The 24873-nt window shown below is 36.9% G+C and overlaps 1 protein-coding gene, 1 long non-coding RNA gene and 1 other non-coding gene across 3 annotated transcripts; all 3 read left to right on the forward strand.

The window, feature by feature from the left end:
- Positions 1–7880: 7880 nt before the first annotated feature.
- LOC110929626 (alpha carbonic anhydrase 7) lies at positions 7881–9145 on the forward strand. The gene is made up of 6 exons (XM_022172785.2): positions 7881–8059; positions 8181–8287; positions 8391–8493; positions 8597–8764; positions 8862–8915; positions 9009–9145. Exons 1-6 carry the CDS (start codon positions 7934–7936, stop codon positions 9096–9098), a joined length of 648 nt encoding a protein of 215 aa, XP_022028477.2. The 5' UTR covers positions 7881–7933; the 3' UTR covers positions 9099–9145.
- A 12953-nt stretch (positions 9146–22098) lies between these two features.
- Positions 22099–22205, forward strand: LOC118482868. The gene has a single exon (XR_004869089.1). It is a non-coding gene; the product is annotated as a small nucleolar RNA R71 (small nucleolar RNA).
- A 1020-nt stretch (positions 22206–23225) lies between these two features.
- LOC118479655 lies at positions 23226–24615 on the forward strand. Its single transcript, XR_004859817.1, has 2 exons — positions 23226–23627; positions 23705–24615. It is a non-coding gene; the product is annotated as an uncharacterized LOC118479655 (long non-coding RNA).
- The last annotated feature ends 258 nt before the right edge of the window (positions 24616–24873 follow it).

The raw sequence follows: 24873 nt of genomic DNA on the forward strand, positions 1-24873 counted from the left end.
GTCTCAAACCTTATTTATTTATTTATTTATTTATTATATACAATAGAAATAGATATGATTGAAAGCAAAACTTTTTATACAAAAAGCCCTCAACAGTAGGGTGAACATTCCAAAAGGCCTGGTTCGGAGATAAATTCAACCTAATTGGGGTATGCGTAATCATGGGGACATACAATCAATAACTAGTCTCACTTATATAAGAGTTTAGGCGACATCTAAACTGGAATCCCTTGATAGATATTATAAAACCGCCAATACAACACTTACTAATCGGGGCCATAAAATGATAGTAGGCAAGCCTGCACCACATAAACTTTCATCCTCTTAAGATAACATTTTTAATATATACTAGGAATTTGACCCGCCGCGCGTTGCGGCGGCGTCGAAAGTTAAGGTAACTCGTATCTGTACTGTATATTTGACCCGACTCTTTACTTATAAAGATTACATCGCCATCGAATGAAAACATATTATATTTGACCCGACTTGCTTTCAAATACAGTTTACAAACATACACAAAATAGGTATATATATATATGGCTCACTCATTGCAGTGTAAAGTTGTAACAATATTTTAGACAACCGTGTAAAATCCTAAAAGTAATTTAGACATTAATATGGTTAGACATAGATAAAAAAAAGTATACTAATGTGTGACGCTGTGGTCTAAAGTCGTAAAAGCAATTCAAATAAAATGAGACGTTAAGTTATTAAGTATAAAAAGTTGGCAGATCAAAGTTGTCAATTACCAAAAGTTAAAAGTGAATGTTTAAGTTACCTAGTTTGAGAGTGTGAATTGAAAGAACTAAAAGTATAGGGGTTAAAAAGTAAAAATATAGGGATTAGAATTGTAATATATGAAAATTGAAAGGAGATAAATGTATAGGGGCTAAGTGTGTATTTTTCTAAAAGTTGAGGACTTAAAGACAAAGGTCCTCCACCGACCTTTGTCTTTAAGATTATACATAGATAAAAAAAAGTATAATAATTTGTCCTCGTTTCGGTGTAAAGTCTTAAAAGTAATTTAAATAAAAGGAGGTGTCAAGTTATTAAGTAGAAAAGGTTAAGAAGGTCAAAGTTGTCAATTACTAAAAGTTAGAAATGAATGTGCAACTTACATAAAGATAGGGGTTAATAGTGTTTCATGTCAAAAAATTAAGGGCGTAAAGTGGAAAAAACTTGAAAGTGTAAGGGCCTTTTTTGTTGGTTCAAAAATTTGAAGGAAAAAAATGAAAAAGTAAAAAACTTGAAGGTTAAAAGAGAAAGGTCTCAACCGACCTTTCTCTTTAATATTATATAAATAAGAATATAACGTCTCACACATTGCGGTGTAAAGTCGTAAAAATAATTTAAAAAAAAATTGAAATGTCGGAGAAAATGAGATGTGAAGTTATGAAGTAATAAAACATGAAGGTCAAGGTTCGTGTTTCACAAAGACATTGTCTTTTTTTCGTACGCACGAAAATGTTAATTGAAAACTGAATGTTTAATTAAGAAATTTGTCATGATAATATACATTTTAAGAAAAAAAAGACTACTTTACTCTTTATTATAAAAAATAGTAAAACCAATAAAATCATAATTTATTTTTTTAATCATTTGGCAAGTATTTTAGTATATGTTTGTAAGTATTTAAGTGTTTAATCCCATTGAGATGACATGTGTGAAGAAGTAAAAAAGCTGAGGGTATGAACATAAAATTTTATAAATGAACATTTGTTGTCTTGTTCCACCACACTACCCTCACCTATTTCACAATTCTTTTTTTGAAACGGACAGATACTGGTGGGCTTTGGGGTCACGTGAGAAAGGCATGGTGGAATCACCGACCTTTGTCTTTCATATTATATAAATTGTTGTCGAAACCAAATCAACCAATAATCGAACTGATAAACAACCCTAGCAAATAGTTTCCAAAAAAAAACAACTAGTTCTAGGCTTATTCGTGTCTATCGGCGAGACAGTATTCCCCAGGTTATTGTATTGCATTTTATCAGTGAGAATTGCTTATATAGATAGTTTTTTTAGTATTCCTTTTTTTTTTTGAGGGGGTGTGTGTGTGTGTGTGTGGGGGGGGGGGGTGAGGGTGGGGTGAGGGTTACTGTATTTCGTGATTGATAGATTCGTGATATCGTTTGTAGCAATGTTGTGTCATTGTGTGAGACATTATGATGTATTTCATTGAATACAAGCTTTCCTTTTTTTTCTTAAAAATGAAATTAAAGTACACACCAATATTATTTTCTTTCTTCATGATAATATTGGGTTCCTGTATACATTGTTTTATAAGTTTAATACATTTAAAGAAATCGTAACCACCCATGGCATTATAGCCTAGTGGTATTAGGGGTGGGATAAGGCTTAGGACCATTAGGTCATAGGTTCGATTCTCACAAAGGGGGTTTTCGCATATTTATTGGGTTTACTCCTGAATTGGTGTATAGGCATTATTGCCTAGTGGAGATGGATATGATCGGGTGGTTCTGCTGGTGGCACGATGATACTCCAGTGGTCCGTCAATGATCCAAATTTGCCGTTCAAAAAAAAAAAAAAAAAAAGAAATCGTAACCGTCGTCACTGGTTTGTCAAGATTATGTAAAACAAATTAGTATAGGAAAAAGTTGTGGGTATGTCGCATTTGATCATGGTGATAAAAAGGAAAACAAAAAACAATGAAAGAGAGAGCTCAATGACATCATATTCCAATTCAGTGGGCTTTAGATCACATCTTGTCAAGAAGATTAAGGTGATTCCGACTCGGTTATGTTTATAGAGCATGTGCTTTGAAAGTTTGTATTTTGATTGCTTAAGTGTTACCTAAATAACTTTGCTTACCAGAACGTATGAAAATTCAAAAGAAAATTTTCAATCAGTAAATAGTTACAAAAGAATAAAATAATGGGTTCATTTTTTATAATACTTTTAATTTAATCAATTCAAAAAGTTGGTATGCTTTGAATTTCATCTACGATTTTACCATTCCACTTTCCAATGTTTGTGTTGTCATATTAATTTCTGGAGTGTTATATGATGTGGTAACCCAAGATGATATTTATGAGAAATCATATTTATTTAAAGCGTAACTAGGTTAGAACCCCGTGTATTACACGGGTTGAATAAATACAATTTTATATACCAAATAATAAAAAAATATATCTTTAAAAATCTCGTTTATTACACAGGTTGAACAAATGCAATTTTATATACCAAATAATAAAACAATATATATTTAAAAATCTTGTTTATTACATTGGTTGAATAAATGTAATTTTATATATTAAATAATAAAAAAAATTATATCTTTAAGAACCCTGTGTATTGTACGGGTTGAGTAAATTTAATTTTATATATTAAATAATGTAATTTTGTACAGTAAAAAATAAAAATGTTATATCTTTAAAAAAACCTCGTTTATTACACGGGTTAAATGAATGTAATAAAAATTTATATCTTAAAAAAAAAAACTAACGGATATACTCGATATACGATGGATGGGGTGATTGCGGTGATTGTTCTTATAAATGTCACGTAAATATAGTGATTACCGTATTTGAGTTGAGAATTGAACATGAAAATATAAGTATAGAACCAATAAACACCTTTTAAACATTTTTGAAATAGGTTCTACCCTTAAGTATTTTAGTTTAATAAAATAAATAAATCATTTAAATTAATTGAGTTAGGGTTAAAGGACATAACTTGCAAGGGTTTGCAAACATCATGTACGTTTTCTGTAATTATTGAAGACAAATGATACAATTTGCAATAAGTGACATACATAAAGGACGATTTTTGTAATTTACTCTATTTTAAAATATTATATATATTATCTCCTATATGAATTGTTTAAATTTATATTAAATTTAATTGCATAATTATCTTTTAATTAATATTAATTATCTATAAAAATAGATGGCTTCAATGAATGACACGTGTCCAAAACTTAGTTTCTTTTATTATAGTAGATAGATTAACTATTTTTATCCTTATAAAGCATAATATTTTTCTTTTATTATCAAACTGAATTTTTAACTATTTAACTAAATAATTTTATAAAATAGTAAAAAAAGTTATATTCTAAAAGATTTTATCTACATAACGACGTATTTTTTACGTTTCGTTGGGTGAAACCAACCCAAACTCATGTCGTATATATTTTACTTACGCCGAACTCACCACGTATTTTTTTATCTACATTTCTTGGTGTGAAATAGAGACGAACTCACAACGTATTTTTTATTTTTTTTATCTACGTTTTGTTATTTGAAAATTTATATTTTGTAAATTTTTTATCTACGCAACCACATATTTTATCATCTACGTCTTCTTGGATGAATCCGAGCCGAACTCATGTTATACTTTTTATCTACGTTTCATTGTGTGGAAAATTATGAAATCTAAAAGAATTTATTTACGTCATGAGGAATTTAATATATGTGTTTGCTTGTGTGAAGCTGATCTCAGTCCATGACGTATTTTTTTTAATCTATGTTCCGTTGTGTGAAAAGTTTATATATTTTAAAAGATTTTATATACGTCACAATATATTTTTTTTACCTACGTTTCATTGTGTGAAACTGAACCGACTCACTACGTATTTTTTTTATCAATGTTTCGTTGTGAAAAGCCATATACACTAAAAGAATTTATCAACGTCACTACATATTTTTTTTATCTACGTTAATTCGTTGTGTGAAACCAAGCCGAACTCACGATGTGTTTTTTTATCTATGTTTCGTTGTCTAAAACGTTATATATTCAAGAAGATTTTATCTACGCCATGACTTATTTTTTATCTACGTTTTGTTGTGTAAAACCGAGATGAACTCACATCGTATTTTTTTATCTAAGTTTTGTTGTGTAAAATTGATCGAACCGAACTCATGGCGTATTTTTTATCTATGTTTCGTTGTCTAAAACGGTATATATTCTAAAATATTTTATCTACGTCACGATGTATTTTTTATCTACGTTCTGTTGTGTAAAACCGAGATGAATTCACATCGTATTTTTTTTTATCTAAGTTTCGTTGTGTAAAACTGATCGAGCCAACCTCATGACGTATTTTTTTTATCTATGTTTCGTCGTGTAAAATTGAGGTGAACTTAACATTACAAAAATAAAATATTTAGTTAAATAATTACGAAAAGTGTAGTAAAATAATTAAAGAAAAAAAGAAAAATTATGTGTTTAAATAATAAGAGTTAATTATGTGACAAGTAGTTCCTTAAAAATGAAAAAGGTTAGGTACTAAGATGTGAAATTATAAAATTATCCTTAGTTCTAAGGGGAGGAGGAGTGGTTCACTAGTGATAGTTTCTATCACTCCAACTATCCAATAAAAACATGCCATGTCATCAACCAAATTTCTATCACTAGTGATAGAAATGTAGGAGGGGTGGAATCACTAGTGATGGAATTCTATCACTCCCAATTTTTTTTTTAATTTTCATTTTAAAATTATAAATTTCACTAATTTTTTTAATTTTTTATTTTAAATTAGAAATTAACAATAAAACACTAAAATTAAAAATTTCATTAAATTTAAAACATACTACTTCAATTTAACATACTAGAAACATACAATTTAAAAAAAAAAACCTACTCCTCGTCCGAATCCGGAAACTCCAAACCTAGAGAACCTACTAGTTCGATTAAATCGAATCTCAACCGAAAGTGAGTTTCTTCGTTACGCAATTGTAAATGGATATATTGTGGAACTTGAACTTGTGTAGGAGGACCCGGCACCCAATCCGGGGATATTGCACGTCCGTCGTGTTTGATCAGCATATTGTGCAATATGATACATGCATACACTATGCTATGTATTGATTTCTTGGTCATCGAACGAACCGGTCGGTGTAGTATACCCCATCTACCCTTTAAAACACCAAATGCTCTCTCAACATCTTTTCTTGCCGATTCTTGCAATTTTTTGAACGCCTTTTCTTTAGCCTCGACAGGAAATGAGGGAGCTTTCACAAAAACAGACCAAGACGGGTAGATACCATCCCCAAGATAAAAGCCTCGTCTGTAATGTCGACCGTTAACATAGAAAGGAGAGGAAGGTGCGGTACCATCCGTTACGCTTTGGAACAACGGCGACGTGTGCAACACTTTGATGTCGTTGTTTGAACCTGGAACACCGAAATACGAATGCCAAATCCATAAATCATTCGACGCCACCGCTTCTAGTATGATGGTTGGTCTTTTGATGTCTCCCCTAACATACGCCCCTCACAACTCTCTTGGACAATTTTTCCACTCGATATGTGTACAATCGATGCTACCGAGCATCCCGGGAAAATTCCATCTAGCCTCGTGTGCGGCGTAAATATGTGAGATGTCGTGGCTCGTCGGTTTACGTAAAAACTCGTTAGCATACAACTTAATGACCGCATTGCAAAAAAATTGCAAACATTCACGTGAAGTTCTTTCAGACATAGCTAGGTATTCATCATATTGATCGGGTAGGTTACCTGTCGCTAGTTGGTGAATGGCGGATGCGCATTTTTGTATCGGCGTGAAACTTGGTTTGCCCCTCGTATCGTAACGTTCTTGAAACCATTCCTCGTTTGCTTCGATGTCTCCAACAATCTTTAAAAATAATTCTTTGGGTAAACGAAACCGATCTTTAAACGTTTCGGCATTGTATAGCGGGTTTTCCACAAAATAATCGTTCATCAAAACTTCGTTGGCACGTATACGATCACGGTCGACCATCTTCTTCTTTGGGCGGGACGACTCGGCATCAAGCTCGGTATACACCGACACAAAATATTTTAGCGTCTCGTTGTTGGAAGACGACTCGGTATCGGTATCGCTAGACATCGGAAACGTCGAATCCGTAGGGAATTCCATTTGAGAAAGATATAAAAATTGTGTGAAATGAGTTTAAATTGGTTTAAAAGATATAGTTTGGTGTGTGAAAAATGGTTAAAATGTAGATATATATAGATAAATGGTTTAATTTTTTTTATTGAATTTTACCGTTTTAAAAAGGTCATAAATCACAAACGGTCGAATTTTTTGAAAAGTTTAACGCGTTATCTGTACAACGCGTTTTGATTACCACGCGTTATAAAAGGAGCGGCGGCGGTGTAGCGTGATGGTTTCACGCGTTGTACATCCTCCATCACGTACCGCCCCGTTTTCTCTAAGTTTGTTTTTCATAACTGATGTTGCCCTTAATATCTAAGAATGTTACAAAATTAAAAGTTGATATTCTAGATTTTTATTTTCAACCTTGTTACTTCTGACAAACTACAAGAACCAACCATATAATTAACTCTAGTGAAAACTAACAAGTTTCTGAGTTTTAACGATTATAAACAATAATAAAGCATATAATTGTTTACTTTGAAAGATTAGAATGATATTAGTTTCCTGAGTGATACATGCCATCCGGTGGTGAAATCTGGATTCTAGACCTCAAAATGATGGATTTTAAACGATGGGATGACCTAAATAAAAAAAATAGTCTATGGTCAAAAACTCAAAATGAAACTTCCATTTTTCCATTTACATGACGAGCTTTTTGACCATGACACCCCCCTCTCTCTCTCTATATATACATGCATGCCCCTATACATAACATCGATAACTTATACAAAATTCTAATAAGATTTGCTATATGCACAGAATAATGGATAACAAAAGCTTTTTATTCTTTGCTCTTTTCATCATCTTTTGCGTACCTCTGGCTCTATCTCAAGAAGTTGGTTAGTCCATATTAATTAAGATATAGTTTTAATATTACAGTTGCCTTTTTGTACGTTTGGTGTTGTATATATATTTTTTTTAGTTCTTAAAATATGTTGCTAATGGTGGTGCAGAGGATGAACAAGAATTCTCATATGATGTGAATAGTCCGAATGGCCCGAACCATTGGGGAGAACTCAATCCAAAGTGGAGTACGTGTAATAATGGAGACATGCAGTCACCAATTGATCTCACTCATAAAAGAGTCCAGACAACATCCAAACTCGGAAGACTTGATAGAGATTACAAGCCCGCTAATGCAACACTTATTAATCAGCGCCATCACCATGATATGATGGTAGGAAAGCATGCCACACAATTGATTAAGCTTTCATCATCTTAAGATAATTGTTATTGTTTAATGAGTATATATATTTACGTTAGTAATTACTAACTTATTATGATAAAAACAAACACAGTTGACATGGGTCGGGGAAGCCGGGCATATTCATATAAATGGAACCGAGTATCAGCTTGATCAAGCCCACTGGCACACCCCTACTGAACACACCATCAATGGCCGAAGGTGTACATAAAAAAGCAAAATATTCATCTCCAAAATTCATTTTAATTACCAAGAAACTAACATTTCATATATCTAACGACAATATAACTTTGTACATGCATAGATTTAATCTCGAGCTACACCTGGTTCACAAAAGTATAGATGCAAAGGTTGCAGTGGTTGGAATCCTATACAAAATTGGTCGCCCCGATTCTTTTTTAGCCACGGTATGTTAAGTAATCGTTTTCTTAACTAATATTGCAATGTAACCAATAATTTTCTATCCACAAAATCTCTAAGTCTGTATTTTTTCTTAATATATGTGATTAGATGGAACCATATTTAAAAGAAGTGTCCTCTATAAGAGATGTTGAAAAAAGTGTGGGAATAATAGACCCCCGACAAATTAAATTTGGGAGTAGAAACTATTATCGATATATTGGCTCACTTACTACGCCACCATGTACTCAAAGTGTTATTTGGACCATTGTTCAAAAGGTAAAATGTATTTATATTTTTTTATAATATTCAAGCTAACTTTACTACATGTAAGGAATTTAATAACTAAAACACGTTTTGCTTCATTGTTTATCAGGTGAGAACAGTTTCACCGGAACAACTGCGTATATTCCGTGAAGCAATCTACGATGTGAGCTCTATATATATGCTCTATTGCCATTAGTTTTCACTTTTGATATGGAACTTTTTTTTTGTTAATTTTAGCTTGTTGTATATCGTACAGGAATTAAAAGCTAACGCAAGACCTGTTCAAGACTTGAATAATCGTTGGTTGAAGCTTTACCAACCAGACAACTACGATGAAACAGATTAGAGCTCCGACCGGATTGGTTTTCAACTCAGCATGGACACATTATTTATACTTTTTAATATTGATCATGAATTTTTGTATCTTTTTATTTTTTTTTTCGTTCTGTATTGTATGATTTTATTTACAAGTTGTCACTTATGTTGTATGATAAATAAATAAAGCATGATACTTATTCTTAAATAAGGTTTTATTTATTTAATATTTTTTTTGCAACACAATTAATTAGTGTAAGAGTCAACACCACCCTTCAAAAAACGAAAAAAAAAACATGTCCGATTCATAACCATGTCTAAGAAAAGAGGCCTAACTAAACCGGTTTAGTTCATTTTCATTTATCGTTTCTCTAAACCGTAACTAGTAGTTCGTTTGAAAACTTCTATCAAAATTAGCCGAACAAGACCGTCAAAACCTCTAGAAGAGTGTTTGGTATAAACAAGTGATCAGATATACCAACAATATCACAATATTGAAAAAAAAAACAGAGTGAAATTTAAAATCATACAAGTAATTATAAGCTAGGATGGAGTAATTGATAAATTAATTCTTCCTTAGTTACACCCATCAACATGTGTTGTTACCCACGTGCCATGCAAAATGAGAAATAACCTAAGGACATCTAGGAATTTAAGATGGGAAGAATTTAAGATGTGAAACTCAACATAAAATTAATTATGGTTGAACTGTGAAAAAAATTAAAAAAAAAATGTTGTGAAACTAAAGTAATAACAAAACAATAATAAAACAATAATGGGGAAAACATAACTCATATTTTATTGATAGGTTTTTTATACAATGAGATACAATAGTGAAATTTAAACATATTTATTGACAGGTATATATTGGCGAGAGAAAATTTATATAGTATAATATAGTATAATATAATATAATAAAGAAAATCACTCTAATCTAATATAATTTATACCTTATTTAACATTATATATTGATCTAAGTATAGTAACTTAAATTACGTAATTCATACATAACTTTAATCATATCTTACCCTAAAATATTGTTTTATAATTTATAAATCTTTATTACTAATTATTTAATATTTTTCTTATATAATCCGTGTAATACAAGAGTTTTTAGTTTATAAAATAACTAGTTTAAGTAACCATGATCTACACGTGTTACACAAAGTTAATGATATTATTTATAAGTGTTCGTATAGAACTTTGAAATGAAAGAACGTTCCCTTAATTATGTAAAGCTAAAATTACAATGAACTGGAAAAAAAATAATACGAAAAAAGTACAAGTCGTTATAATTTTTTACACACTACATTTGTTTTTTTATTTGTAGGTTTGCCGTCTTTGTCTAATATTAGTAATTTGACTCCATCTCTGGTTTTACTTTTAATAAAGATACATATAACTGCCCATGGGTGAAAACCGTCTGTTTCTGAAAACCGGGTGTTTCGAGTACAAACCAACCCTGGATAGTAATTGTCTTAGGATTTTGTTGACTGTCATTGCTAAACATACACCTAAGGGAAATTTCCATCTATGAAACTTGAAAGAAATCTTTTTATCCGAATGTATCAAATTAATTCTAGAAATGTAGGTGCGGGTACCAATATTTCCTCATGATATTATTTCTTCTTCTATCACATGGTTAGATAATCTTTTTACATGTAGGGTTCTTCTATTACACAAACCATTTTGTTGGTTAATGTTACGTAATAGCATTACTGGCACACCAACTTTTATTACTAATGTGTGTATGGGCAAAACCTGATATTTTAAGCCTGTTGAGAACATCCGGTGAGTATAAAACTTGTTATAACAAATTATTAAGATGTTTTGTCTAACAAAGACTATCTGAGCTAAGATACTCTCTTTCTTCACCTTGGAAGAGTGATAGCAACCGGTCATTAATCTCTTGCACAACCTCGTTCTTAGGTGCAAGTATAGCCCTCTCACTAGAATAATTTCATTGTTGAAGTTTTGGAGAAGTGAAGGATAAACAAAATCAATCAAACTGGAAATGGGGATAAACGTGTCTTTAGTTAGAAAATCCTGTGGTATTTCAATTGTTTCCACTCCATCATTGTTACCACCGAAGTTTCCCTAACCCAAATCCAATAACCATTTTGAAAAATTGATTATTTCACCTATATCGAACGTCAGACTTGTGACAATAGTCAAAATTTGCATATATCCGTACAATAATTAGACAATGATTAGTGCTTAATGTCTGTGCTGATTTAACATTTATGACATGAATGTTTCCTGATTATTGTTATCATACATACATGTACATCATATATTGCAAAATGTCATATCATTGTTGCATGCAACATTTATTGATTCAAATGATGCACGAAACAAAGATAGCACAGTTATCAGATAAATCAGAAAAATGCTGACGGAGTTCAGTACATAGACAGACATGGTATTGAGAGCCAGAAACCAAGAGTTACACTAGTATAGTGTGTAGGAAAGTAAGCATCACAAAACTGCCTTCCTAGAGATAGTTTAAGTGCCGGAAAGTGCCTAAAACTCTGTCACACCCCGATTTCCACGTGTCTCACCGGTGGGCCCGGTGGGGGATTACCGTGACGTAGTTGGCAACATTATAGTCAAACTACACAATATATATGAATGCACAGCGGAAGCATAAATATAAAATATATATTTCAACATTTAGTGTAATATCAATGTATCACCATTGTTGAAATAATAATCCACAGGGGATCAAATAATAATAACAAAAATATTGTTCAACAGACTTTAGGCATCTTAAGCTTGCGAGACTTCTAGTGATGCTAAGGAGAAATCCCAGCCAATTACGCATAGTACCTGCATTTAGTCTTTTTGGGGAAAATACGTCAGTTTACACTGGTAAATACATTCAACTGACACTTTTGTAAAATGTTTGATAAAATTTGGTTTAAATGCTCAAGGCACAAACTCTTTATAACTTGGGATAATTCATAATCAAATCTTGTAAAGAATTACATGTCACTATGCGTTCGGTCGCCCGAGTCGTATCGAGTTAAAGTTTAATAGACACACCACATAGTATAAAACCGTGGCGGGTAACCAATGGCTACACTTTTATAGTTATGGACATAATGCCGGGTGTACGCCTACACCGGGATGTCAAGGTCGTGGCCATTCGTAAATGCTGCCAAGGATATCCGGGACATGGTCATTAAGCCCCCAAAGGCGTAAAGCCAACAAAACAAGTTTTTAAACGGGTCACATTGATAATACCCAACTACTAATGAGTTGGGGTTAATTGCCCGACCAAGCGGTATTTTAGATACCGTAACCCAAGCCCGTATAACGGAAAATAAGTTAAAAGTATTTACCTTTGCAAGTATAATCCTTAATTGAATAAATCACAGATAGCTTTTACTGGTCTCCTATTCTGGAACGAAGGTTTTAAAATAACCTATTATAATCCTAACGGGTCTTTAATTTAGCCGTAGCTTAGACCGGTCAATTTCAAAGTATAGTTACGGTTTAATCGCGTGAAAGGTGGAAACCGTGAATGGAGCAACAAGTTTGAAGACTTGTTTTATATGGGTATAATAATCATACTCTGGATTTTGGGGTCAAAACAATATGGTTTGGCCCGTTTCGGCTAACTTATGTAAACTAGTTACATAAGCCGAACCGTGCACGCTAAAGGCGCAACGAGTAACCGCAAGAGTCCTACACTGTTTTCCTAAGTCAACATGCCTTAAAGAGGTTGTGGTATCAGTAGGATACCTTCCATAATGCCCGTAACGAGTTTAAGTTCATAATGTGCCCCATAGGGGTATTTCGGTCTTTTTTAAAGATTTATAAAAGAGGTTTATGAGTTCTACAGGAAATCTGAGTTTCCTGAACAGTTTATAAAGTCTAAAATACTTTATTTATTAATTAAAATCAGTAGCAACTGGAATCGGGTCAAAAGACCTTGTAGAACTCAAGTTATGGCCGAAAAGGGTATATTCGGTATTTACCGAACCGTTGCCATAACCGCAGGTTATGAGCAGGTTAAAAATAATTAAAAATCTTTAAAAATCCCAAAATATTATTTTACATCAGTGAGTAAAAGGTTTGGTGTCGAAATCCGGGTTTAGATAGGCGTTATGCTAATTGCGCTATTTAATTACTAAAGTTTCGCAATTTGCGCTATTTAGCATAACTCCTATTCTGGACCTCGGATTGACGTGAAATTTTAGGGACATGCTTAGAAATCAGTAACCAAGGTTATGATCCATTCACGTGTCCGAAATTCTCGTTTTAATTTATAAAGGGCGTTACGTTCAACTTTTAAGCATTTAACGGAAATGTGTAAAAGACTCGGACAAACAACGAACCGGTCACAGAGGGTTATACCATCATGTAACCTGGTCCTAAGAGAGTCCTAAGGTATATCTAAATCAAACTTTAACGGGTCAGAACTGAAGTCAATGCAAAAGTCAAACTTTTGCGACTTTCGGCTCCGAACCGGGTCAAAACAATAAATGGTCGGATCAAACAAGCTTAGACTAGTTTATATTCTTATTATCATGTTTTATGAGTGTTCAAACAGGTTACATATCATCTACATTACAGATTATGCAAGAAATCGCAAAATGACATTTCTGTTGACTTTTTCTAAGCACGTTTGACTCGATATTTGATCTAGTTAGAGTGGGAATCAGAGGGTGCCCTTTTAGGGGTTTAATGCCCACATGATTACCATCATATAACTATCTTTGATTCGACAAACCACTGGACCATTCGTGATTTATCGCAAAGTCAATCGTTAATTACGACGGATTGACTTTTAGGCTAAAACTATGGAAAAATGAAACCACAAAGGGTTAGGCAACTTACAGAAGCTTGGTGCACGACTTAGGATGTTAGAGGAGTGCTTGAGAGCTCCAGAGATGGCCAAGAGAGCAGGTTTGAAGTGTGATTCATTTGTGTGCAATGTAGTGCCTTTTATAGTGCAAAATTAGGCCTAAGATCATTACAACACACCCTACATTGGATCATGGATGATCAGCAGGTGGCCCTTGGTGCTAGGGGGCAAGTAGAGGGTGCCCATGCTCCAATAAATGCTCAAATGATCGTTCACAAGTTCAAACAGCAAGTCTGTCCAAGAATTCTGCATCTGGGACTTGTACGCGGCCCGCATTAGATTCAGGCAACTTGTACGCGGGCCGCCTGGATCTTCATGTCAGGAAACGTATCTACAGGTGGCTCGCGGCCCGCGTTATCTTACTTGTTTCACTCAGGCGGGCCGCCTGAGGCCTGTTTTCAAAGATTTTCAAATCTTTTGTAATCATTAACCTGACCTTTCGGTTTCGAAGGGGTAACTTTGCGATTTGACCCTCGATTATTTACCGTTGAGGGCCTCGTGCCTTTTACCCGCATTGTTAAGTCCCCGGTTAGTTTAATTATTATCCGAAAAGCCTTATCTTTTATTGTTGACGCTTTTAACCCCTTTCATACGAATTTGATCATAACTTTCTCGTTTTAAAACGGAACTTCGCGAAATTTATATAGTACATTCTAGTGAGCGTATCTTACTGTTATAAAGCCTCAGGTTCGTCAAAGGGTCACTCAGAGGTATAATTAAACATGTTGACACAGTTAACCCTTGTAGCTTGTAGTCTCTCACTTTCTTCCGCGTTTCGCTCCGTACGATCCATGATTTATTCGTTTGAAGGTAGGAGCATCAATTAGGGTTACTATACAGTATATTTACCCTTTGTTGACATTTATAACCCTCGAATTTACATACTTTCAAGGTTTGTCAACTTTAGTCCTTTATTTAATATCTAATGCCACGTGTAAACTAATGACACGTGTTAACACATTATTGGACACAAAATTTCGAGGTGTTACATTCTCACCCCCTTAAAATAAATCTCGACCCGAGATTTACTCAAACAAATAAGGGTATTTCTCTTTCATCGTGGCTTCAACTTCCCACGTGAATTCGGGACCTCTACGGGCATCCCACTTGACCTTTACTATAGGTACATGCTTCCTTCGAAGCTTCTTTACCTGTCGATCTTCAATCGAAAAAGGCTTCTCCATAAATTTCAAGCTCTCATCTATATGCACATCTGTGTGTGGGATCACCAATGATTCATCAGCGAAGCACTTCTTTAGATTGCAGATGTGGAACACATTGTGAATTCCATTGAGCTCCTCCGGTAAGTTTAGCTTATAGGCAACGGACCTGACCCGTTCGATAACCTCGAAAGGTCCTATGTATCTCGGGCTTAGTTTGCCTTTCTTACCGAAATGCATCACCCCCTTCCAGGGTGATACTTTAAGTAACACTTTTTCGCCTACTTCGAAGTGAAAATCTTTACGCTTTGGATCCGCGTAACTTTTCTGCCTATCTTGGGCAGCTTTGAGACGGTCTCGAATCTGGACAATCTTGTCCGTCGTTTCGAAAACTATCTCTGGTCCAGACAATTGGACATCTCCAACTTCCGCCCAACAAACAGGCGATCTACACTTTCTACCGTATAATGCCTCGAAAGGCGCAGCCTTAATGCTGGTATGGTAGCTATTGTTGTAGGAGAATTCGATTAGTGGTAGGTTCTTATCCCAACTACCACCCAAATCGATAGCACATGCACGCAGCATGTCTTCCAACGTTTAAATAGTACGCTCACTCTGACCGTCTGTCTGAGGATGGTAAGCCGTACTAAAATTCAGACGTGTGCCCAAAGATTGCTGGAAACTTTTCCAGAAATGTGATGTGTATCTAGTCTATCGGAGATAATAGACACAGGTATGCCATGCAAGGCTACAATCTTATCAACGTATAACTGGGCTAACATGTCGGAGCTATAAGTCTCCTTGATGGGTAAGAAATGCGCTGACTTAGTCAGCCTATCAACGATAACCCATATTGTGTCATTTCCTTTCCTTGTCTTGGGTAACTTGGTAATAAAATCCATAGTTACACATTCCCACTTCCATTCAGGAAGTTCAGGCTGTTGTAGCAAGCCAGATGGCTTTTGATGCTCAGCTTTGACTTGCGCACAAGTCAAGCATTTGGCTACATAAGCGGCTACAGACTTTTTCAAGCCTATCCACCAATAATTTGCCTTTAGATCCTGATACATCTTATCTGCTCCAGGATGGACAGAATATTTGGAACTATGGGCTTCCTGGAGAATGACATCTCTAAGTCCTCCGTAAATCGGAACCCATATTCGTCCATTCAATCGTAAGATTCCGTCCTTGCTAAGAGTTAACTGTTCCTCAGTTACTCCCAGCTTCTCTTGAGGATAGTTAGCTTCCAACACAGCCTCTCGCTGTGCAGCTAATAACCTTTCAATCAAATTATTCTTCACTTCAATGCTCTTGGCATTGGTTCGAATGGGTTTCACCCTTTCCTTTCTACTTAAGGCATCAGCGACTACATTCGCCTTGCCGGGATGATATCTGATTTCACAATCATAATCATTTAAAGTCTCCATCCAACGGCGTTGCCTCATGTTTAGCTCCTTCTGATTAAACAGATGTTGAAGGCTCTTATGATCAGAATAGATCACAAACTTGATACCATACAGGTAATGCCTCCACAGTTTTAGTGTGAACACAACGGCACCCAGCTCCAAGTCATGGGTGGTGTAATTCTTCTCGTGCACCTTTAACTGTCTCGAAGCATAGGCAATAACCATGCCTTTCTGCATGAGCACACATCCCATGCCAGTGTGTGATGCGTCGCAGTAAACTACGAACTCCTCGGTACCTTCAGGTAATGTCAACACAGGAGCGTTGCTCAGCTTCTGCTTTAAAATATCAAAGGACTCTTGCTGCTTAGGGCCCCAAACAAATTTTATCTTCTTCTTGGTCAGGGAAGTTAAGGGCGCAACAATCCTTGAAAAGTTTTCAATGAAACGCCTGTAATATCCTGCTAACCCCAGGAAACTACGAATCTCTGTAGGCGTCTTTGGCTCTTGCCAATTCATGACAGCTTCAACTTTAGCGGGATCCACCTGGATACCACGCTCGCTGACAACGTGTCCTAGAAATTGGACTGCTCGTAGCCAGAATTCGCACTTGGAGAATTTGGCATAGAGTTTCTCATTATGCAGGAGTTTGAGAATACAACGAAGGTGTTTATCATGGTCAGCTTGGTTCTTCGAGTATATAAGAATGTCGTCGATGAAAACGATGATGAATTTATCTAAGTACGGCTTGCAGACGCGATTCATGAGATCCATGAACGCAGCCGGTGCATTAGTGAGCCCAAAAGGCATCACTAGGAACTCGTAGTGACCGTAACGAGTCCTAAATGCGGTTTTATGCACGTCTTCATCTCTGACTTTCAGTTGATGGTAGCCTGACCTCAAGTTATTAATGCGTAATGTGGTAGGCCCCTTTTTTGAAGGTGATGTTACCCTCGGCTAAGTGGTTTAAGTCAGCAGGGATACAATCCCAAGTAGCCGGGTTAATGTATTAATAGTAGTTTACATATGAGGGGATCAAGCCATTCGCACCCCCGCCATCCAATACTAGTGGGTATTGAAGAAGGTCCTAGTAAGCTTGACCCAGGTCCTTGGAGGATCTATACATTGAACAAGGCAAGAACCTTACCGAACCATTCCCTTAACCCCCGACCAGGTAGCCAACATATCTCTATATAGACCGTAGAGATATGAATGGTGTAAATCTTTTATTTTATATAGACAGTAAAATAACGCCAAGACACCACGGACAAATGATAAGAAAGTTTCACCTTCAACATAAGAAACTAGTTATTAAAGTCATTAATACAAAACCAAATAAAAAGTGCGAAAAGATTAACAAAACAAAAGTATTACACTAAATGTTTGTCTTCACCAAGTGATGTAAGAGACTTAGGCAAACATGGTCTTTGATTGTCAAGAACTCTTACTATCAATCTTGGATCCCGAGACTACTACACACACTCTATGATGGATGATGGTGGTGGATGTGGGTGTTGTGATGGTGGTGGAGTGTGGGTGAAGTGGGAGAGAGGTGGTTTGCCAAGTGATGCCTTTGAAGTGAACCAAGCACCTCTATTTATAGCCTGCACAGAAGCCCGGACACGGCCCCGTGTCCATTGGGCACGGCCTCGTGTCCATCCACTTTCTCTTTCTTCATTAATTGCAGTTTGTCTGCATTAGTTGACCACGCCCCCCGTGTGTAGAAGCGTATCTGTACTATCAAGATTTGCTTGGATTCTCCGAATCTTAGCGTTGACCACGGCCGTATGGAGCTGGTCATGCCTCCGTGTTGGGAAATAGAAGCTTCTACAACTTTGTCTTTTCTGTAGACACTTGGGCACGCCTCCGTGTCCGCTGGGCGCCGGACGTGTTCAGCCTTCTGATATCTTGTTTTTGCATGGGAAGATGCTGTCGAGGGGTCGGGCATGCCACGTTTATTCCTTTTCTTGTATTTATGTTAGATTTAGCTGTATTTTTGCTTCTTTTGTCCATTTGAGCTCATTTAATCCTGAAAATACAAAAGGAAGACAAAAGCACACTTTTTCCAACATTAGTACTAAAAAAAGGTTAGTTTTATGCCTCATTTGATGTAATTTATATGTTGCATTTTACACACATCAAATACCCCCACACTTGAATCTTTGCTTGTCCTCAAGCAAAACACTATTTAATGTCGCTTACACTCCCAAATGGAATGGGTAGATGAGAAGTTTTGAGCTTGTCTTGAGTGTCGGGATTCCAAGATCTTTATTAGGTTTTATTTTTATGTTATTTACAATCCTATTCATTATGATTTATTTAGAACATTTCATAAGAGAAATTACTTATTTGGGCATAACATGCCTCTTTAAAATTCTATTTATATACAAGTTCACATACCTCACGGGAGATCACTCAACACTCGGCCGAAGATGTATTTTTTCGAAACACTTGAGACCGGCATGGAACTTATTTCTACCATTTGCTTGCCAAGCAATCAATCCTCCTCCTTTTTAACTATAAACCTTTGTAAATATCAAGAGGACTTGGGGAAGGGTTAGGCATGGGTTAAAGGTAGGTGGTTTTGGGTTAGTGGTTAGTAGAAAAGGGCGAAAGGCGTAAAAAGCGTCGGTTTTCGTAAAACTTTTTATTTTTGTGACTTTTTATTCAAACGAAGCATTTTTGAAACAAAGTTTCTTTTGAGGAACTTGTTTGTTTATTGCTAGACTTCATTTTTTTTTGATAAGGAATGTCACATGAAGACCGAGCTTTTTACTAAAATAAAGGGTTTAAAATGAAAAAGGGTTTTGGTGGGTAAAGGAGGTTTGTTTTGTGGGTTTAGAAATGAAAAGGTTTAGGCTCAAAGGGGTTAACTAGGGGGATTTTGGGTAGGTGGTAAAAAAAAAATAATGGTGTTGAAAGAAAAAGGGTTAGTCCTAATACCTCCATCATTTATTTACTTGGGTTTAAGTTGGTAAGGACCGGGAATGCATTGTCATGGCAAGTTCTAGAGTCGTAAGAAACCAAGCGGCTATTCACACAAGATACGAAAGATGAGCATTTAGTTTAAACATGTGTATTTGTATGCTCAATTAAAGGCTCAAAACTCACTTTTTGTGGGAATGGGTTTTTTATGTGATCAAGTATATATAATCAAATTATAACTATATTTGTCATGTCGTTTCATAATTTTCTTATGTTGGTTCTTTTTATCACGACGCTATCGGTTGTAAATTCGTAAAAATATAACCTTTTTAGAACTTGTTACTCCCAATTTAAACCAAGACAAGTAAAAAAAATGAAAAGTTTTTGAAAAAATTTGGGGTGTTTAGCGGTTCCAATTGAGTTTTGTGTAAGACTTGTAATTAGGACTTGCAAAATTCAAGGTTTTAGCACCCCCCCCCCCACACACACACACTTAAATTACACATTGTCCGCAATGTGTCCCAAAAATAAATTTTTAGGTTGATTGAATGTGTAAAAAGGTGTGTTAAAACAAAATTTTATGTTACTGGGCATCTGGACACGGGCCGTGGTGTCCGGGCACGGCCCCGTGTTCAGATTGCCAGTAACAGAAAGTAACAGAAGGCTGGGCACGGGGGCGTGTTCAACGAACACGCCGCGGGTCCAGTTTCCTGAACTGGACGTTTTTCTGCAGATCCTTGAGCACGGGGCGTGTTGGCTGAGCACGACCCGTGCTGAACTTGCTGTAATGAAGAAAAATTGTCGGGAGGCTCTGTTTTTGTGCATGGGGTGTTGGTTCAAGTTTCCCTTAGTATCCTTCACCATCCCGAGTGTGTTTTATTCCTGAAAATTAAAGCTAAACAAGAAAGCATAAAGGTTAATCTAAATTAAACTAAGGATAGTTCCGCGGAATGCCTCTGTGGTGCGCCACGTTTATAAGGGTCCTTTGCTAGACCCAAAGGCAGTCATATGTTACCCAAGTGGGATGTTTTGCATCCCATGTTGCACCGTCGGAGAGCATCATCCAAACTTGAGTCTATGACTTTCATGTAATTTATCGGGTCGTCGTCTTCTACTCTCTTACCAACCCCAAACTTCATCTCCTTGTCCCCAACCCTCAATGTTAGTGTCCCACCATTCATATCTACCACTGCGTGGGCCGTAGCTAAGAATGGCCTCCCAAAGATGAGTGGTACTTCGGTATCTTCCTCCATATCTAGTATGACAAAGTCGGTCGGGAAGACAAAGTCTCCGACTTTAACCAATAGATTTTTAGCGACACATTGTGGATATTTTACGGACCTATCGGCGAGTTGTATGCCATTTTTGTAGGGCTTGTTTTCCCTAGTCCGAGTCGGTCGAACATTGATGCGGGCATGAGGTTGATACTAGCCCCGAGGTCGGCTAGTGCATTGCGAATGGGAGATTCCCCAATTAAACAAGGGATGGTGAAGCTTCCGGGATCGATCTTCTTTTGCGGGAGTTTGTTGAGTAGCAAGGCGGAGCATTCTTCACTTAAATTAACTAATTGCAATGATTCGATTTTCCTTTTGTGAGTAAGGAAGTCACTCATAAATTTTGAATATTTAGACATTTGAGTTAGGACTTCGACAAATGGAATATTAACAAGCAATTGTTTTAGTAAATTTATGAATTTTTTGAATTGCTCATCGGTCTTTTGGCGAAGTAACCGACCGGGTTATGGTACCGGAGGATTCTTGGTAGGCTCTTGATTTGGTGGAGGAGCCGTCTCTTGTTGGTGTGTCGGCGAAGTTGCAGGTTGGCTAGATCGGCTCTTATCGGTTGGAGGTATCGGAGCCTCCTTGGGACCTACGGTACGGTTTCTCAATGTGATGAGATGCACTTGCACCTTTGGGTTGGTTTAGGTATTGCTGGGTAACGCGCCTTGTGGTCTCTCGGAGAAATTTTGAGCTAGTTGATTTAGTTGTTTTTCAATGTTTTGAATACTAGCTTGTTGATTTCTAAAGTTTGATTCCAGTTGTTGAAATCGATCCGAGTTTTTATTTTCGGTGTCGGAGATGAGGCGAGAGACGGTATCCTCAAGCCTCTCTCGTCTCCCTTGTTGTTGTTGAGAGAAATTTTGTGACTCGTTTCTTGGTTGTTGAAAGTTTGTTCGTTGGTTTAGATTTTGTTGGTTACTACCATTGCCGGGTTCTCTCCAACCAAGGTTAGGGTGGTTACGCCATCCTTGGTTGTAGGTACCTGCTGGAGGACCTGACGGCCTAAGTCTATTATCAATGTAGTTTACCGTTTCTGTTTAATTATCCATTTCTTTCATACAACTCTAATTTTCATGTGGCCCACCTCACCATTCACAAGCCATAACCGAGGCCGTTTTTGCCATTTCTAATTTTTTTTATTTTTGAAGAAAGGGTCTCGATTTGGGCTTGCAAAGAGGTGCTTTCGTCAACCTTATGGGCGCCCGGGGCAATAGATATTGAGCCTCGGGGAATGTGCCATTGAAAATTGGTTTCAACAATTTCCTCAATTTGATTATAAATTTGATTTGGGCGACGATTACGTAAAAGTCCCCCGGAGCTAGGGTCAAGTGTTTGTCTTGTGTGTGGCAGCAACCCATTGTAGAAAGCGGATACTTGTTGCCATACCGCAAGACCATGATGAGGACACTTTCTAAGTAGCTCTTTGAACCTTTCCCAAGTTTCATATAAGGATTCCCCGTCCTCTTGTGAATATGTATTAATTTTAGTCATTAATTTACTCGTTTTAGCAGGAGGGAAATACTTATATAGAAATTTTTGGGCTAGTTCATCCCAGGTGTTTACCGAACCAACTGGGAGGGTATTAAGCCAAGCCTTAGCTAGGTATTTTAGTGAAAATGGAAACATTCTTAGGCGGATGGTGTTATTTGATGCTCCATTGATCCGAAAAGTATCACATATTTCCAAGAAGTTAGTAATATGTAAATGGGGATCTTCGTCCGCAAGCCCGTGGAAGGTTGCGGAGTTTTGGAGCATTTGTATCAAATGCGGCCGAAGTTCGAAGTTGTTGGCCTCGACATACGGTGCATTAATAGCGGCGCCAAGATTACCTACGGTGGGCCGTAGGTAATCCATGAGGGTACGTTGATCTGCCATTGGAAGTGGGTCCCCCGAAACTTTCTCTTGGTTTTTAGCTTTAATCTTTTTCTTAGAAAGCGTTCGGGTTCGTCTAGAGGTTCTTTTATGTCTCTATTGGAACTTGTGACAACCGGGGATTAACGCCTCTTAATTACGTGATTAACGAACATTTAAGGCGATAATAAGTAGTGTTTAAGGCACGAATTAACTTAATTAGGCGTTTGGTATGCCTAGGAACGCTGATCGGACGTTACAGTGCGCTTATGGGGATTTTCGTGAAATCTACTGAACGATACACGGTAACGAACTGACACCGTACAAAATACTGACAACGCCGTCGACTACGAAGTTTATACATACAACATATACTTACGGAATTCATTTTGCTAAAATATTATGATTTCAAACAACACAAACCGCAAACGCGAACGAAAAACGCGCAAACAACGACAACCGACCGCATCTTATGTGATTTAATACCAAAATTATAATTTATGACGTTTTTTTTTAGCTCGGGTTTTATAACGGGTCTCGTAGGAATTACGGGCCACCTAAACACGAGGATTGGGCTTGTGGGCCTTGGGCCCAAGCCTAAAGCCCACTATAAAACCTAAGTATATATGGGTAGTGATACCCTAATTTTATTCATTTTAAACCTCAGCTCACCAAACACGCCTACCATCAGATTTCCTCTGCTTCTTCTCTTTCACTTCTAATTAGAAACCCTAACACACATTACTCTCACCCTCTTAATCTATACATAAACATACACACAGACAACACCCTAGCCGACACCCCCTTTCTCTTCTCTTGCTCAATCGCCGGCGACCAGGAGCCGGTCACCGGTGCCGGCCGTCGCACACCCCCCCCGATTGACAACGCGGAGCACCACCACCACTATCCGGTGGTGGTGCGGTGACGAAAACAAGCAGACAGACACAGAGAGATGGAAACGAGAGATAGAGAGGGAGATCAGAGAAGATCGGAGGACGAGAAGAGGGGCCGGCGGAGCCGGTGTCGAGCTCCGGCGGCGGCAGCAGCGGTCACGAGACAGAAACTCCGGTGAGCGATGTCCAGTTATTCATTTTTTTTCCCCTCTTCTTTCTCTCTTTATCTGGTCCGACCCATTGTTTCAACAGGTTTCGGTTGTGCTTTTCGGTGAATAATGATGAGGTACATGTTCGGGTGATGGTTTTACTCCCGGGTCAGATTTGGGCTGCGGGTCAGTCATGGTTCGGGTCACGGTTCGGGATTTTGTTCAATTTTGGTTCGGCTTTGTAGTAAATCGGGTCAGATTTGAGGTTCACAGACTTGATTCAAGTCTCGGGTCAACCACGGGTCAACCAGGGGTCACGCAGTTCAGATTTCGGGCTCGGGTTTTGGCTCGGGCGTGGTGCAACTCGGGTCGGTTCGTGTCAAGAAGTCAGCAGCAGTTCGGTTCGTGACTCGGGTTTTGGGACAAATTTGCACCTCGGTCAGTCGGTTCAACTCAGATCTGGGGTTCGAGTAGTCACATCAGCAGGATCGGGTCACGGTTCACGTCAGTTATGTTTCGGGTTCACATCGGGTCCGATTCGGTTTGAGTTTCGGTTCAACAGTCAAACGGGTTTTGGTTCGAGATCGATCAAGCTCAGATCGGGTTCAACACGTTCAGCAACTCAGTCAACACCCGAGTCAACTCGGTCAACAGCGAGTCAACCCAGTCAAAATGGTCAAACTTGGTCAACGGTAGTCAGTCAAGACCCGGTAAAGTTTTAACGATGCGTTAGACTTTATATATGGATTCGTTAGATTTTTTTTAGTCTACGCGAACCGAGCTTGAACCGTCGTACTCTAGTTTACTTATTTTAGTGGTCGTTATATTTTGCGAAAGATATATATAATTGTGATTTGTTTAATGTTGAGTTTTGACAAAATATGACGACTTTTATTGTCGGGTTATTCGAAAAACAGAGGAAACTCTGCCCGATTGTCGTAAAAATCCGACACTTATCGAAGATTAGAGTATTTCTTTTAAGGATAAAAATAAAGCATATTTATTTTGGCGACATTTCACGAGTTATAAAAACGAGATACTAATTAACGAAATTCGATCCTATGACAAAACAAATATAATTGTTTATATTTATTTCAACCGTCGCACATTCGTATACTCATACAAAACAAATATAACCGTTTATATTTATTACAAATGACGTTAGTCCGTAAGCTTTTATAAAGGTAGATATAATTTTCTATATTCATTTTTTTTAAAACGTCGATAATTCGAAACTTTGAATACTTATATAAAATAAATATGATGTTTATA

This window comes from Helianthus annuus, chromosome 1, assembly GCF_002127325.2.
Source record: "Helianthus annuus cultivar XRQ/B chromosome 1, HanXRQr2.0-SUNRISE, whole genome shotgun sequence".
NCBI lineage: Eukaryota > Viridiplantae > Streptophyta > Magnoliopsida > Asterales > Asteraceae > Helianthus > Helianthus annuus.